Below are 12073 nucleotides of genomic sequence, written 5' to 3' on the forward strand. Positions count from 1 at the left end.
GCATCACATTGAAATTGATCAGTGTGGGATGAATGGAGGTTCCCTCCTCCCAGCCACATCAGTTTAAAGCCCTCCTCACCAGTTTGGTTGGCCTATGGCTGAGGATGCTCTTCCCCTTTTCCCCTTTTCTGACAGGTGGATCCAGTCAGCCCCCAGCAGACCAGGTTTGTCAAAGCTGGTCCCATGATCCAGATAGCTAAACCCCTGGTGTAGCACTGGTCATGTAGCCTGCTGTTGATTTGCTGACATGTGCTTTGGTGATAAAAAAGAGCAACAGTTATATTTGCCACCATGTACCTGATGCAGTTCAGTCTTCTCAGCAGCTTTGCTTGCAGTTATGAGGTGATCACAAAAAGCCCAAAGTTTACCTCATTGATAACTGACCTGAGGAGTCCATCCTGCCACACATGACACAAAATTGTAGTGTTTTGATTTGGAACATTTGCATCTGGTCTTTCCATTTGCTGAGCCTCTGCTTTTCAGTTGCTGAGTTGCTGAAGGAAACCCAGTCTTTCCTTATGACAGAATTAGTAACTAATCTTAGGAGAATGCTGTTATTTATGCTTAAAAATGTCTTATATAATTTTAACTTGGATGGAAAGCTATAGTGTAAATAATTAAATTTAAAAGTGGTTGCGGCTCTGAAATAACACTGTTTATCTAAGGGGCTTTCATTGATGAGGCCAGATTTAGAATTGATTTGGCTAAATCACTAAAGTTTTCTTCTGCAGCCAAGGCCTCAAGAGGATTATTCACCAGAGGACAGCTTGAATCTGCAACGTGCTCATTCCACTTTTGCTGTTTATTAGGAAGCTTAATGTAGGCAAATATATTTTGGGGCATATAATGGTCCTCTGAGAAAGAACAAACTCTTAGTCTGGATATTGCAAAGATGGCATGCAAATTTAATTGCTTTCCTCAAAAAAAAACAACACAAAACCAACAGGAGGCCAAAACGGCAAAGGCCTCTCAGTGCAAAATTACACCAGTAGCAAGTACCACTGTCTGTGAAGGCACACATTTCCTTGACTCATCACTTCCCTTATCAAGCAATGTGCATTTCCTTGGAAGCCTACTCATTTAGCTGCTTGACTGTCAGTAGAGCTTAAAAATTCAGTTGGCTCTTCTCAGCATAGTCAAAACTTGTGCTCGCTATTCTGTTTTCCATGGCACATTAATTCCCTCTTTAAAAAAGAAGGAAAACACACCATTGAGAAAATAATTAGGTAGCCCCAAAGTATTGTATTTCTCTTTTCCTTCACCATCATCTTCCAGTTGTGTTTCACTAAGAATGATTGATGGACAGGGTGTGAACAAAGCCACTTGGTTCTTGAAAAGAGAATTTTTATTAGTCTGGATCTGTATTTTCAGAGGATTCAGATTATTAAAAGGAATTCAATAACTAAAGACTGGGATTTTCAGTATATGTGTCAGGTAAAACATGAAATAGTTTGTTAGTTTGTTAGTTCTTCAGGAGAGTGTAACAGAAACCGATATTAGATTAGAATGCAGAAGCCTTTAACTGCAGACATTTCCTAGGCATCCAATAGAATTCTTGGAGAGAATATTGCATTGCAGGTCTATGAGGGAGCTGGGGCCCAGATTTCCTAGGCCTGAATCATAGCTGTGTTTTTGTTGGTTTCTTGTGCAGCCTTTGACAAATTGCTTTTTGTTCAGTTTTAAAAAATGAGTATTGCTTTTCAGTGCTATTATGTCACATTAAGTCTGAGGGTGCACAGGGCCTGATCTTTTGAAGACCTGAGCAGTTGTTTTGAGATGTGGGTGCTACCATGTTCAGAGATGACTTTTTGTATTGCAGTCTGGCAATTAGAAACATAGACATGTTCTCTATGAGAGCTGAAGATGAATTAATTTCTGTTTCTTCAGCAAGCTGGACCTCACTCCAGCCTTGAAGTGAGTATATAAGAACAAGGGCCAAAATTTTATTAATATGCTTGTTGCTAAACTGTTCCATCAGTGTCTGAGATCTAGAAAATGGCTTTTGAGAGCTAGAAAATGACACACTTTTTTTTTTTTTTTTTTTTAATATATTGAACACTGACATCTGATATGGGAACTATGACCTTTCAGTATCTCAGAGGATCCAGCTCCTGTTTAAATGCCTTTAGGTCTCAGTGTCCAAGTAGTCTATCCATTTTACTGATTTCAGAGTGGAACATAAAGCAATAATAATCGAAGCTACAGAATTGATTAGCAAATCAGAAAGAAGAAGAAAAAGAAAAAAAGCTGACAGTTTCTCACTTGAAATTTCACTCTGTTGCATAAAACCTCATCAAAAATATTACCCGCTTGCTCCATTGGACAATTTTCTATGAACTAAACATACTCAAGAGAGCAAAAGGTTTCAGAATCAAATCCAAGTTATGCATCATGCAATATTAGTGTAGTACAGGTAAATGTTTGTACAACGTGCTTCTAGCAGCTCGAGTCAGTTGTTTACTGAAAAATTTCACCATGAGCAAAACAAATGTAACAGCTCTGAATCCTTTCATTTCCGTAGCTCTGATTTTACAGGAACAGTGCCAGTTCACTTTAAACTTGGATTTTTCTAGCATGTGGCTAAAACGTACCCATGGATAAATTTGAAATCCTTGCAAATAGTAGAGGTTTCCACAGATTACTGCTTCTCTATTCAGCTATAATTACTTATGAAACAGGGGTTCTTCTTTGGTAAATGAACACAATCTGGTAACCAGTCAGGCAGTAACACGGAAAGGTTTGTAGATCATCCCTTGCACAATCTTCAATGACTACTTAGATTTTAGCCAGAGGAAAGAAAATACACCAAATACACATTTCCTGAGCTTTCTATTTGTTGTCAGATTTCCTAGCAACTAACACCATGTTAGGTAGTTGTTTTAAGCATTTTTCAAGGGAATTCCAGGACCTTTACTCTACTGAAAGAGTATCTCCCCTCCCTTTTCTTTCTCAGTATAATTGCAGGGCTGAAGTTTCCAAAATAACTGCAAGGAGGTCTGCACAAACTGAGTATATGCTGTCTGCAGTTGAGCTAGAAGAAGCTTTTCCACGGTGCAGCTGTCTGTATATCTGTCCACATGCAGCAAGGCCATATATTTCTGTACTGAGAAAAACTTTCAAAGTTGTTTCACTAGGAATAGAATGGTTTCAGATTATTCACTATTATTTAACTGAGAGCTGAAGACATGCAGCAATTTATAGGTTCTGTTTCCATATTTCTACTTACCCCCAAAGACCAAATCTTTTTTACTTAGTTGCCAAAACCAGCACAAATTCCATTGATCAGAATAGAAGCAAATTCTAATCTGATGTTTGCAGACAAATGTAAACACTGGGAGAAGGCTTGCATTCATTTAATGGTGATGCCAGAAATGGAAGAACTTTAATTAGCTGAGATGATTTCATCATTTCCTATTTCAATATCTTAATAAAGTAGTCAGGCTACTTCAGTGTGGACATAACATTCCAGGTTAAATAAAAATGTATTTCTTTGCTTGCTCAAAAAATAGGAAAAGGATACAGTAAAGATAAATGCATGCTTCAAAAAAATCCCCAGGACTGGCATTCCTCCTGAAGTTTCCCTTTTAGATCCATACATATATAAACATATATTCATATATTCAAATATCTATATAAATAAATATGTATCTGCATCTACATCTTCAGCCTTAGCACAATTCATATGAATGTAATTTGTTTTCTGATAATTTTAGATATTTTCCAAGGCAGATTTTCAATGCCTAGTATAAGCATCTTAAGGCAGGGAATCTGTCTCCATAGGTAGTGCATATAGTATGAAAAATACAAGCAGTTTAGGGTTTTTTTTGATGACTTCTATCTGTGATCCAATCAAAGAAAGGGATAATGCTTCAAGAATTTTGTGGCTAATGAAAATGGATAAGACACTGGATAAATCAGGGATCAAATTCTAAATTCACCTTTTTAAAATAGTGAGGAAAAAAATGTTGTGAATAGTGAAGACCCATAATGCTCCAGGAACTGAGATATAAGCTGCAAAGTCTGTGAATCAAAGTTTGCTTCTCATTTTGAAACAGGATTCTGCAACACTATTTATTTATTTATTTATTCATTTATTTATTTTTAAATTCTAAGTCTGGGCAAATCTTTCACATACAACTTCTGTATGCATTTCAAAACATTCATGAGTTTTTGTCATTTTAGTGTTCCACAGATGTAACATCCTAGTTTAAAGGCAGGAATATTTGGTTTAATCTGTAAAAATAATTTCTGTAAATATTTTGTTAAAATCATTTAACATCTATATTTTTTTTAAAAAGCACAGCAGAACTGGTTCTTACATCATCCATATAAAAGCAGTAATGTAATATATAGACTTCCTGCCAGCTGGCCAGAAAGTTCAGTTATTATATTTCTACTCCGACATGGAGACTTCTGCTTGCATATGCAGATCAGTCAAAATAGCTCAGGTGTGCAGTTCACATAATTGCCAAGATCAGTGAGTCCTTTTTTCAGCTACTAGTGAGTGAATACTTAGGCATAAACTCAAGCAATTTCTGATCTGTTTGCAAACAATTAATACATGATTGGCAACATGAGTTCAGCATGCTCATTTTAAGAAATTAATCACAGAGGTCTAGACTTTACCTCTGTTTTACTGGAACACTCAGGGAGAATCAATTCGCTTTTAACAAAAAGCCTTTTCTGGGAACATTTGTAGTTGGGAGAAAAGAAATGTCTCATTAACAACAGTTTGACATTCTTATTCATGTACTTCACATACCTCATCCGGAGAATATCGATTGCGCTCAGAGAAAATACAAACCACTCTGGCAAGGGAGCATGTGTAATCTGAATGCTACCTGCAAGGGTTGCATAATAGAAAGAAAGGCCTGTGCCTCAAAGCTTTCCACTCATCTGAGCCATTTTGGGTTTAAATAAAAAACATGTCTTTGTGGCTATCAGGAAACTCTTAGTAGGAGAAGCTGAGTCATAACTGCCTGTTTAGTTTTAAAATGTTCCCAGCTTTCTTCAGGCTGAGATAAATAGCAATTGGCTTTGTTCTTGCCTTCTGAAACTCCCCTGCCTCCCCTTTCCCACCCCTCAGGAGCCAAGCCATCAAGTCTGTTTGTTGAGAAATCCTTCTGTTTCCCGAGCTGGCAGGAACAGCAGCTTTCCCCTCCTGAAGTCTGTCCTCAGTGTCTGTGTCATTCCTGCTGCTGAGGGAAAAGAAAGAGAGCAACTAGCCCTGCAGATTCAGATGTAAGGCTTTCCCACTGCTGACATTTTTATTTGATTAGGTTTTTTTTCCCTCTCCAGTTCTAAAAACACAACGACCTGGTTTCTCTTGAGGGAAACTAGGTCATCTTCTGATGGCACTGGGGAAAAAAAAAAAAAAAAAGGGGTGGTGGGTTCCACTGAAGCTTTCTTCCTCTCTGTGTCTCTGCTGAAACGTTCATGGATATTAAAGTGTCAGGGGCAGGCCTCAGTAGAAGTAAGCACATCACCTTTTTCTGTTTCTCTCTCTAGAGGTACTGTAGGCAGGATTTTTCAAATATGCTTAAACGCTTCTTTTACTCTTTGATTGAGACGTTCAGTAGTTTGACAATGTAGTTTTGTGGCTGTAGGTTGAAGCACTTCAGAGTGAAGCAACGTGTGCAGCAAGGTGGGGAAAAAAGGGAGAACTAATCATAGAATCATAGAATATTAGGGGTTGGAAGGGACCTCTGAAGATTATGAAGTCCATGGTAGAGATGATAGCAAATGCTTCTGGGGCTTAGCACCCACCCTTCAATAACTCTAAGTCTGTCACAGAAAGTGCTGAGGAAAGTATTTGCATTTAATTGAAGATAGCTCCCTGAATTAGGAGAAGAAAAAACAGGAAGTGTTAAGCAGAGCAATGGCCAAAGATTCAAGCTGCAAATTATGCATAGATTTAGTAGAGATTAGGGGAGTTTTACATATCCATGTGGATTAGTTGAGCAGGTCAGAGAGATTGTTTGTTTGTTTTATGTTATGAAATATCTCCTGTAACTAAAAGTTCTGATATAGATGCGATTTATCACTTCTGAGATACTGCAGTATTTGCCTCTGGGAATGTAGTGCTCATGGTTTACTAGATGGTTTTGTTAAATGTTTTGAGGTTTTTTTTCTGTGTGGCAGAACCTTCCCTCTGGAGATGAAACCAAAGATATTGATGGAGTGTGAGCTTTGCTTACAAAGCTTGAGTGCCCCCATAAAAGCTGTGTAAGCAAAAGATTAGCTAAAAGATTAGACTAAATGAAGCACCTGGGGGCTTATAATGCAGAGAGGAAAAAGAACACTTCAGAGCAGCAGAGAGACACACATAAAATCAGTTCAAACACAAAATTCCCTTGCTTTCTGTGTGCAACAGATACACAGCCACCCTACTGGTTCCTACAATGTGAGGCTTCACTATGAATGTAGGTTATCTAAATCTGCCCTGACATTGGGAAGGGCTGCTGTGCCTTCCCACCCTGCTGACACCTGCACCCAGGTGCTTGGTCAGTGAGAGCATCTTCCCAGGAACTCAACAAGAAGAGGAAAGTGCAGCAGTTGCCACATCTCCATAAAGTAATGATAAAACTGCAGTCTCAGGTGCTCAGCTGCTTTGTGCTGTCAAATCAGGGCTTGTCTTTGATTCATATTTTGCTTTTTTTTTTTTTTTAATCTAGCTCATAATATGTAAGAAATTAATCACCCAAGGGGCTGGGGAGTGAATTTAGGACAATAATTTCTTATTTGAAAAGAAAGTTTATAACTTTTCAAACATGGCATGTCTTTCAATTGCACAGTTACAATTCAATAAAAAAGGACATGTAAGCCACCAAATGTCAGAAAGCCACTTTATCCGCTGTGACTTGGCAACTTGTAATCATGCTCAGTGAGCTGAGGGAAATTGCATTGTCTTCAATTTTATGATTTCTAAAGCAGTGGGAAATGGCATTTTTACAACAATAGGAAGCCCTCTCCATACTTAGCTTGTGTATTAGCTGAGGTCAGTAACAGCTGAGAATGGATCTGATTAGCTTTCTAGAACTGATCAAAGTCAGAGGCCAATGTTACTTTTTTTGCTCTGTGTCTCAGTTTCTTCAACTGTCAAAGCCAATGCTGAGTTATGGTGAGAAACATGCCAGAACAGGACACTGCATGGGCAGTGTCAGCAGATTCATCCTGACATTCTTGAGTTTCTCTTCCCTGCTAGGCCTTGGTTCCCTGTGATAGAGCCAGCCCTCAAGCCCAGCGTAGACATTGGTGCATGAATGGGTGCTAATGCCTGTCCTCGTTGCAGAGCTGTTGGTGAGTTTTTCTGGAACCCCTTGTTTATGGCATGCTTTTTTGTGTTATCAGGTTGTGGAGGAGAACTCTCTGGTCCTTCAGGTTCGTTCCAGAGTCCTGGCTACCCCAACAGGTACCCAAACAATAGGGAATGCATCTGGTACATTCACACAGCGCCTGGTAGCAACATTCAACTCACCATTCATGAATTCGACATTGAATATCACCCAAACTGCAACTATGATGTTTTGGAGGTAAGATAATTAGATTTACTCCTCAAAAATACACAAGTTACTTTTTTTTTTTTTTTTTTCCCCTCTGGAGCAGATAATCCCAAAAACTGCAGGAGCAGAACAAACAATTCTACTGGAATATCCTATTTCTGCTGTGTTTACAGTTATGTTCCACAAATGTTGCCATAGAAGTCACAATGCTCTTTATATTTTTTGCATTCATGCTTTTCGTGTCTGCATAACTTTGAAAAACTCAGTGTTAAAATGTCCACCTTTTACAAAGAACTAAGTGTAGCGTGCTAAGATAACATTTCCTGATACAAAGGAATATAATGGATCCCCGTGGGAATAACTAAGGTGAGACCTTGTGTAGGACTTTCCAGGAAAGTGGGGAGGTTTATAACCCTGAGAGTTGAAAACTATGGCAAATCATTTTACTCAGAAAACAAAAGAATAAAAGAAGAGGCAGAGTCTTAGTCAGCTTAGGGTGGTGTAACAAGGAGAAAAGAGACCTCCCTAAGGGTTTACTGACCTTACTGACTGTAAGACTGGATGGTCCTGTTACAAATTACATCTTTGGGCTCATGTCGGGAGCAAGCCAGGTGATCAATCCTAGCTAACGTATTTTAATAGACTTCCAGTGCAGGAAGAAGAGACAGGAAATAATTTCATGAATAAATTCTTTAGAAGTATAGACTTTCTAGATTGCTCTCGGTAGAGACATTTGACATCAGTAATGGAGGTACAGTTATTGGGTTTTTCACTGTTAATACATGGGTGACATTTGAATGTTTTTGTAATGAACCTAAAAGATTGATTATGAGACCCTGAACCACTCTGCTGGGACCCTTTCTTCTGCTTTTCTTCTGGATAAAATGATGTGTGACTGGCATACACTTAGACAGCTTTCTGTCTGGCACCTACATATTCTCTCTGCTGCCTATTCTCACTTTTGTAGCTTTGAATTCTCCAGCCTATGATCCTTAGTGTACACTCATCAGCAATATTCCTGGAAGACTTAACCCACATCCCAAATAAAGTCCTAAATATACAGTTGCCAGAGAGTTGATTGCTAAGTTGATTGCATGAGTAGAAAAGACTTACAACTTAACTCCAGCTTTCTGGCTTGTAAACAGGCTTCCCTAGCTTAGCAATGAAGTGCAAGTCTTGATCAAATGGATGCTATGCTTTGAGTATTCTGTTGACTGTGGGACTTCTGTAGGACCCGAGTGTAAGGAGGTTGTTCCATGGATTCTCTGTCAGTAGCATCGGCAAGTATGACTTCATGTCACCTTGCAGAAACCAGTGCCTGTGAGTAGGTGACTGGTATTGGCTGGTTTGGGTATTGATGAAGCCTGTTGTCTTGCAGCTTCATTGTTGTTTGTGCCTAAAATGACTAGAATGAAGCTAATCTGCCTGTAAACTTCAGTTATGCCTCTGCTGCCCAGAGGAATCCATTAAACAGCTACAAAATCTAAGTCTCCTGTGGTTAACCATTTCTTGAATAGTGCAAGAACAATGCCTACAACTGCAAGTGGTCACCCAGGAGCTATCACAATCTAGTCAGAGTACAGATGGTTGGCAACCATTGCTTGACCACTTTTTAACTAGTGGTGGAGCTGGCCTAAAAACAATTAGTGTGTTGCCAGACACAAATTGCTTAAAAAAGTTGTTTAAGAGGATCCTACAGTTTGATTCTCTGTGTCCCTGAGCAAGGTGTTCACTGCAAGTTTGGAGTTTTCTTTCTTTACAATTTCAAAGTTACTTGCTATGCTTTACTTTTTTCCAGCCTTACTCATTCATCAGCACAGATTCCCACCTTGCCACATAAGCATTTTCTTTTTTTTTTTTATAAAATTACACATTCACAGCATGATTTATATCATCTGCACAGAACAAATGGTGACTTGGATTTAGTGGGGGAAAAAAAGAATGTGGTTAACCATTTTCAGGAGCTGCTTTGTCTTGAAATCTTCTTTTCTGTAGTTGTCTATGTATATCCAGGCTGAACACACAAAAATTTGAGAAGTGTTAGAAAAAAAATATGTTCCTGGTGTGCCATTGACACAGTGTGTTTCAGCGATCACTAAGTTTCCAAACTTACGTCACTCTCACAATATCTTCCCAAGTGTACCCTATCTGCCAGCTTTTATGGTTTTGAAGTCTGCTTTTTCATATAGTTATTTTACTGATTGCACTTTTTCCTTATCTCTGAGTACTGACTTCTACCACTTCTAGTTTTTCTTTCAAGCCAAATAACTTTCCAGTTTTAATGGGAAGTCAAGATCAGTACGAAAGTATCCCTGCTGTCCCTCCCTGTCCCATTAACTCTCTCTGCTCTCTGAAATAACCAGCTGTCTTTAGAACATTGCAATAAATTTTGTTACTTTCTGTTACTTTTCCAAAACATATTACCTTGTAATAAAAATTCCAAAGTGATCGCAAAACTTGTTTACCTGGGAGCATTTCGTTTTTGCTTAGAAACACCCTCACGCCTTTGACCTGGAAGAGAATTGTAGGAAAATTCAGAGAGATATTTCTTGTCTCAGCACCTTTGCTGCTAACTTAATTTTTGTCCCATAGTTTCTTAAATATTTCTCTCTTGCAGATTTTTCTGAAGGGTATTTGTTCTTGTAAAATGGAGCAACTCTCTCCCTTTCCTTTGACACTGCCTCCTAAACAAGCTGTCCCTTGCAAGTCAGTGTCTCAGTCCTGCCATACATTTTACCAAGACTGTGCAATAATAGTTATTAAAAAATGTTGTGTGTCAAGTTCTCCCCATGGCTCTTCATACTCAACTTTTTGACGCCTTCTTCTTTAGCCCTCCTCCACTTTGTTTCTTTTATGATACTGTTGCATCCTGTCTTTCCCTCTTCCTCATCAGATTCCATTCCTTTTACAAACAAAAGAAACAAATTTTACGTTGTTCTTAAAGGTGTTTTCTGGAAATGTTTCATGTAAATAGAAGCCATCATTTTGGACAAAATGAAAGAGTTAAAAAATATTTTTTAAATGGCTTCTGTTGAAAAGACATGCATAGAGAAAAATAACCATACCTGCATTATTAAATTATGACATATTTTCATTGACATGGGCCAGATTGTTGTAAACTATAAATATGTTCTGCCACAGAAACATGGAGCTCTGAGATGAATAGGAAGGAACCTTGTCAATCTATTGCCCTTCCAAGTCTTTATTAAAAGCTCCGGTCTTCTCTTTTAAGTACAAAGAAACACCAAGTATTACCAGAATTCTTAATTCTCTGTCAAAGCCAAACTCTCTCTTTGCTGGCAGTTATATTTAAGCAGGGATCAGTTTTATTCCCAGAAAATCTGTGTCATGAGGGTGACCAACCACATAAAAACAGCTTTCTGTTGCTCATAACTCTGGAATGCTGACTGTTAACAATAAATGGAGCTAACGGGGCAGAAGCAAATGATAAGAACAGATTAAAACCATGGGCTTTATGGCAGTGTCCTGCATCCCCGCTATGCCATCCAACATCGTTTTAACTCTGGATCAGGTGCTCTGAGCAGACTAAATGTTTTTAGTTTTATTTTTATCTGTTTGCAGCTCAGACATCCTGTGATTCTTTGTGAACCGCACCCTGAGATTCATTCTTTCCATCCATTCTCTTTTCCCTCTTCTTTTTTCAAGTGGTAACTATTGGTTTTCCTCTTTCTAGCCAAAAGTAACATTTTATTGTTTTTTGTCATGGAAACACACTAACTTGTTTTTGTTCCAGCCCTTGTGAAAGCATCTGATTAATTTAACTGGCATAAAGGAGAAAAAAAAATTCACTCCCAACTGTAAAGAGCATGCCTTTGACTGTGCTTTTCATTTTGAAACTGTGCAGAAGGCCATTGTTGAACAGTTAGCAATGTAAAGGAGATCCACAAACCTCATATTTCCATCAGTATTTTTCCCCATCCTTAATTCTCTTCTAACAGGTCAACCATAAGTGTTCAGCTTGGGGCAAGTTAATTTCTGAGGTAATGCTACAGAAACCAGCAGGGTTTATGTCAGAGCTGGGTTTGTTCCCCTAGCCCATGGTGTGCAGATGGCTCCAGGGAGCACCAGGAATGATATGAGAGGCTCGTCCATGATGCTTATTAGATGCATATTAGGAACTCCTGCTGTGTCCTCTGCCACATAGCTTCTCTGGACTGGTTTAGATGATTAAGAGCATGTGTTCCTGCTAGATCTCATGCTGTGGCTGTGACTCAGGAAATATACCACAAACACATTTTTAAATTCACATTTTGAACAGACTTCTGACAAAAGCTGCTGTCATTGGGCCTCACAAGCAACCAAGCAGTAAGACACTGAGCTTCCAGCAGACAAACATGCTTCTTCCCCAGACCCTTACTGTTTCATTACCGATTTTTAATCTGCACTGTGATTTCATCCATTCTGATTTCTCTTGAATGCCTTGAGATGATAGACTGGACGGAGGAACCATTATCCATTCAGGTCATGCAGCCTCCCTGCAGAAAGCAAAAAAGTGCTGTCTCAGGCAAAAATTAAATTTCTAAGCTATTAAGCCTGTGCAATCAGCCACT

At 38.7% G+C, this 12073-nt stretch overlaps 1 protein-coding gene across 1 annotated transcript in view; it reads left to right on the forward strand.

Annotated features, from left to right (window-relative positions):
- The window catches only part of CUBN (cubilin), a 143233-nt gene that overhangs the window by 57752 nt on the left and 73408 nt on the right, over nucleotides 1–12073 (forward strand). The window contains exon 29 of the mRNA XM_051610631.1: nucleotides 7351–7532. Within this exon, the coding sequence (XP_051466591.1) occupies nucleotides 7351–7532 (182 nt within the window). The remainder of the gene's footprint in view (nucleotides 1–7350; nucleotides 7533–12073) is intronic.

The sequence above is a fragment of the Apus apus genome, chromosome 2 (assembly GCF_020740795.1).
Source record: "Apus apus isolate bApuApu2 chromosome 2, bApuApu2.pri.cur, whole genome shotgun sequence".
Lineage (NCBI taxonomy): Eukaryota > Metazoa > Chordata > Aves > Apodiformes > Apodidae > Apus > Apus apus.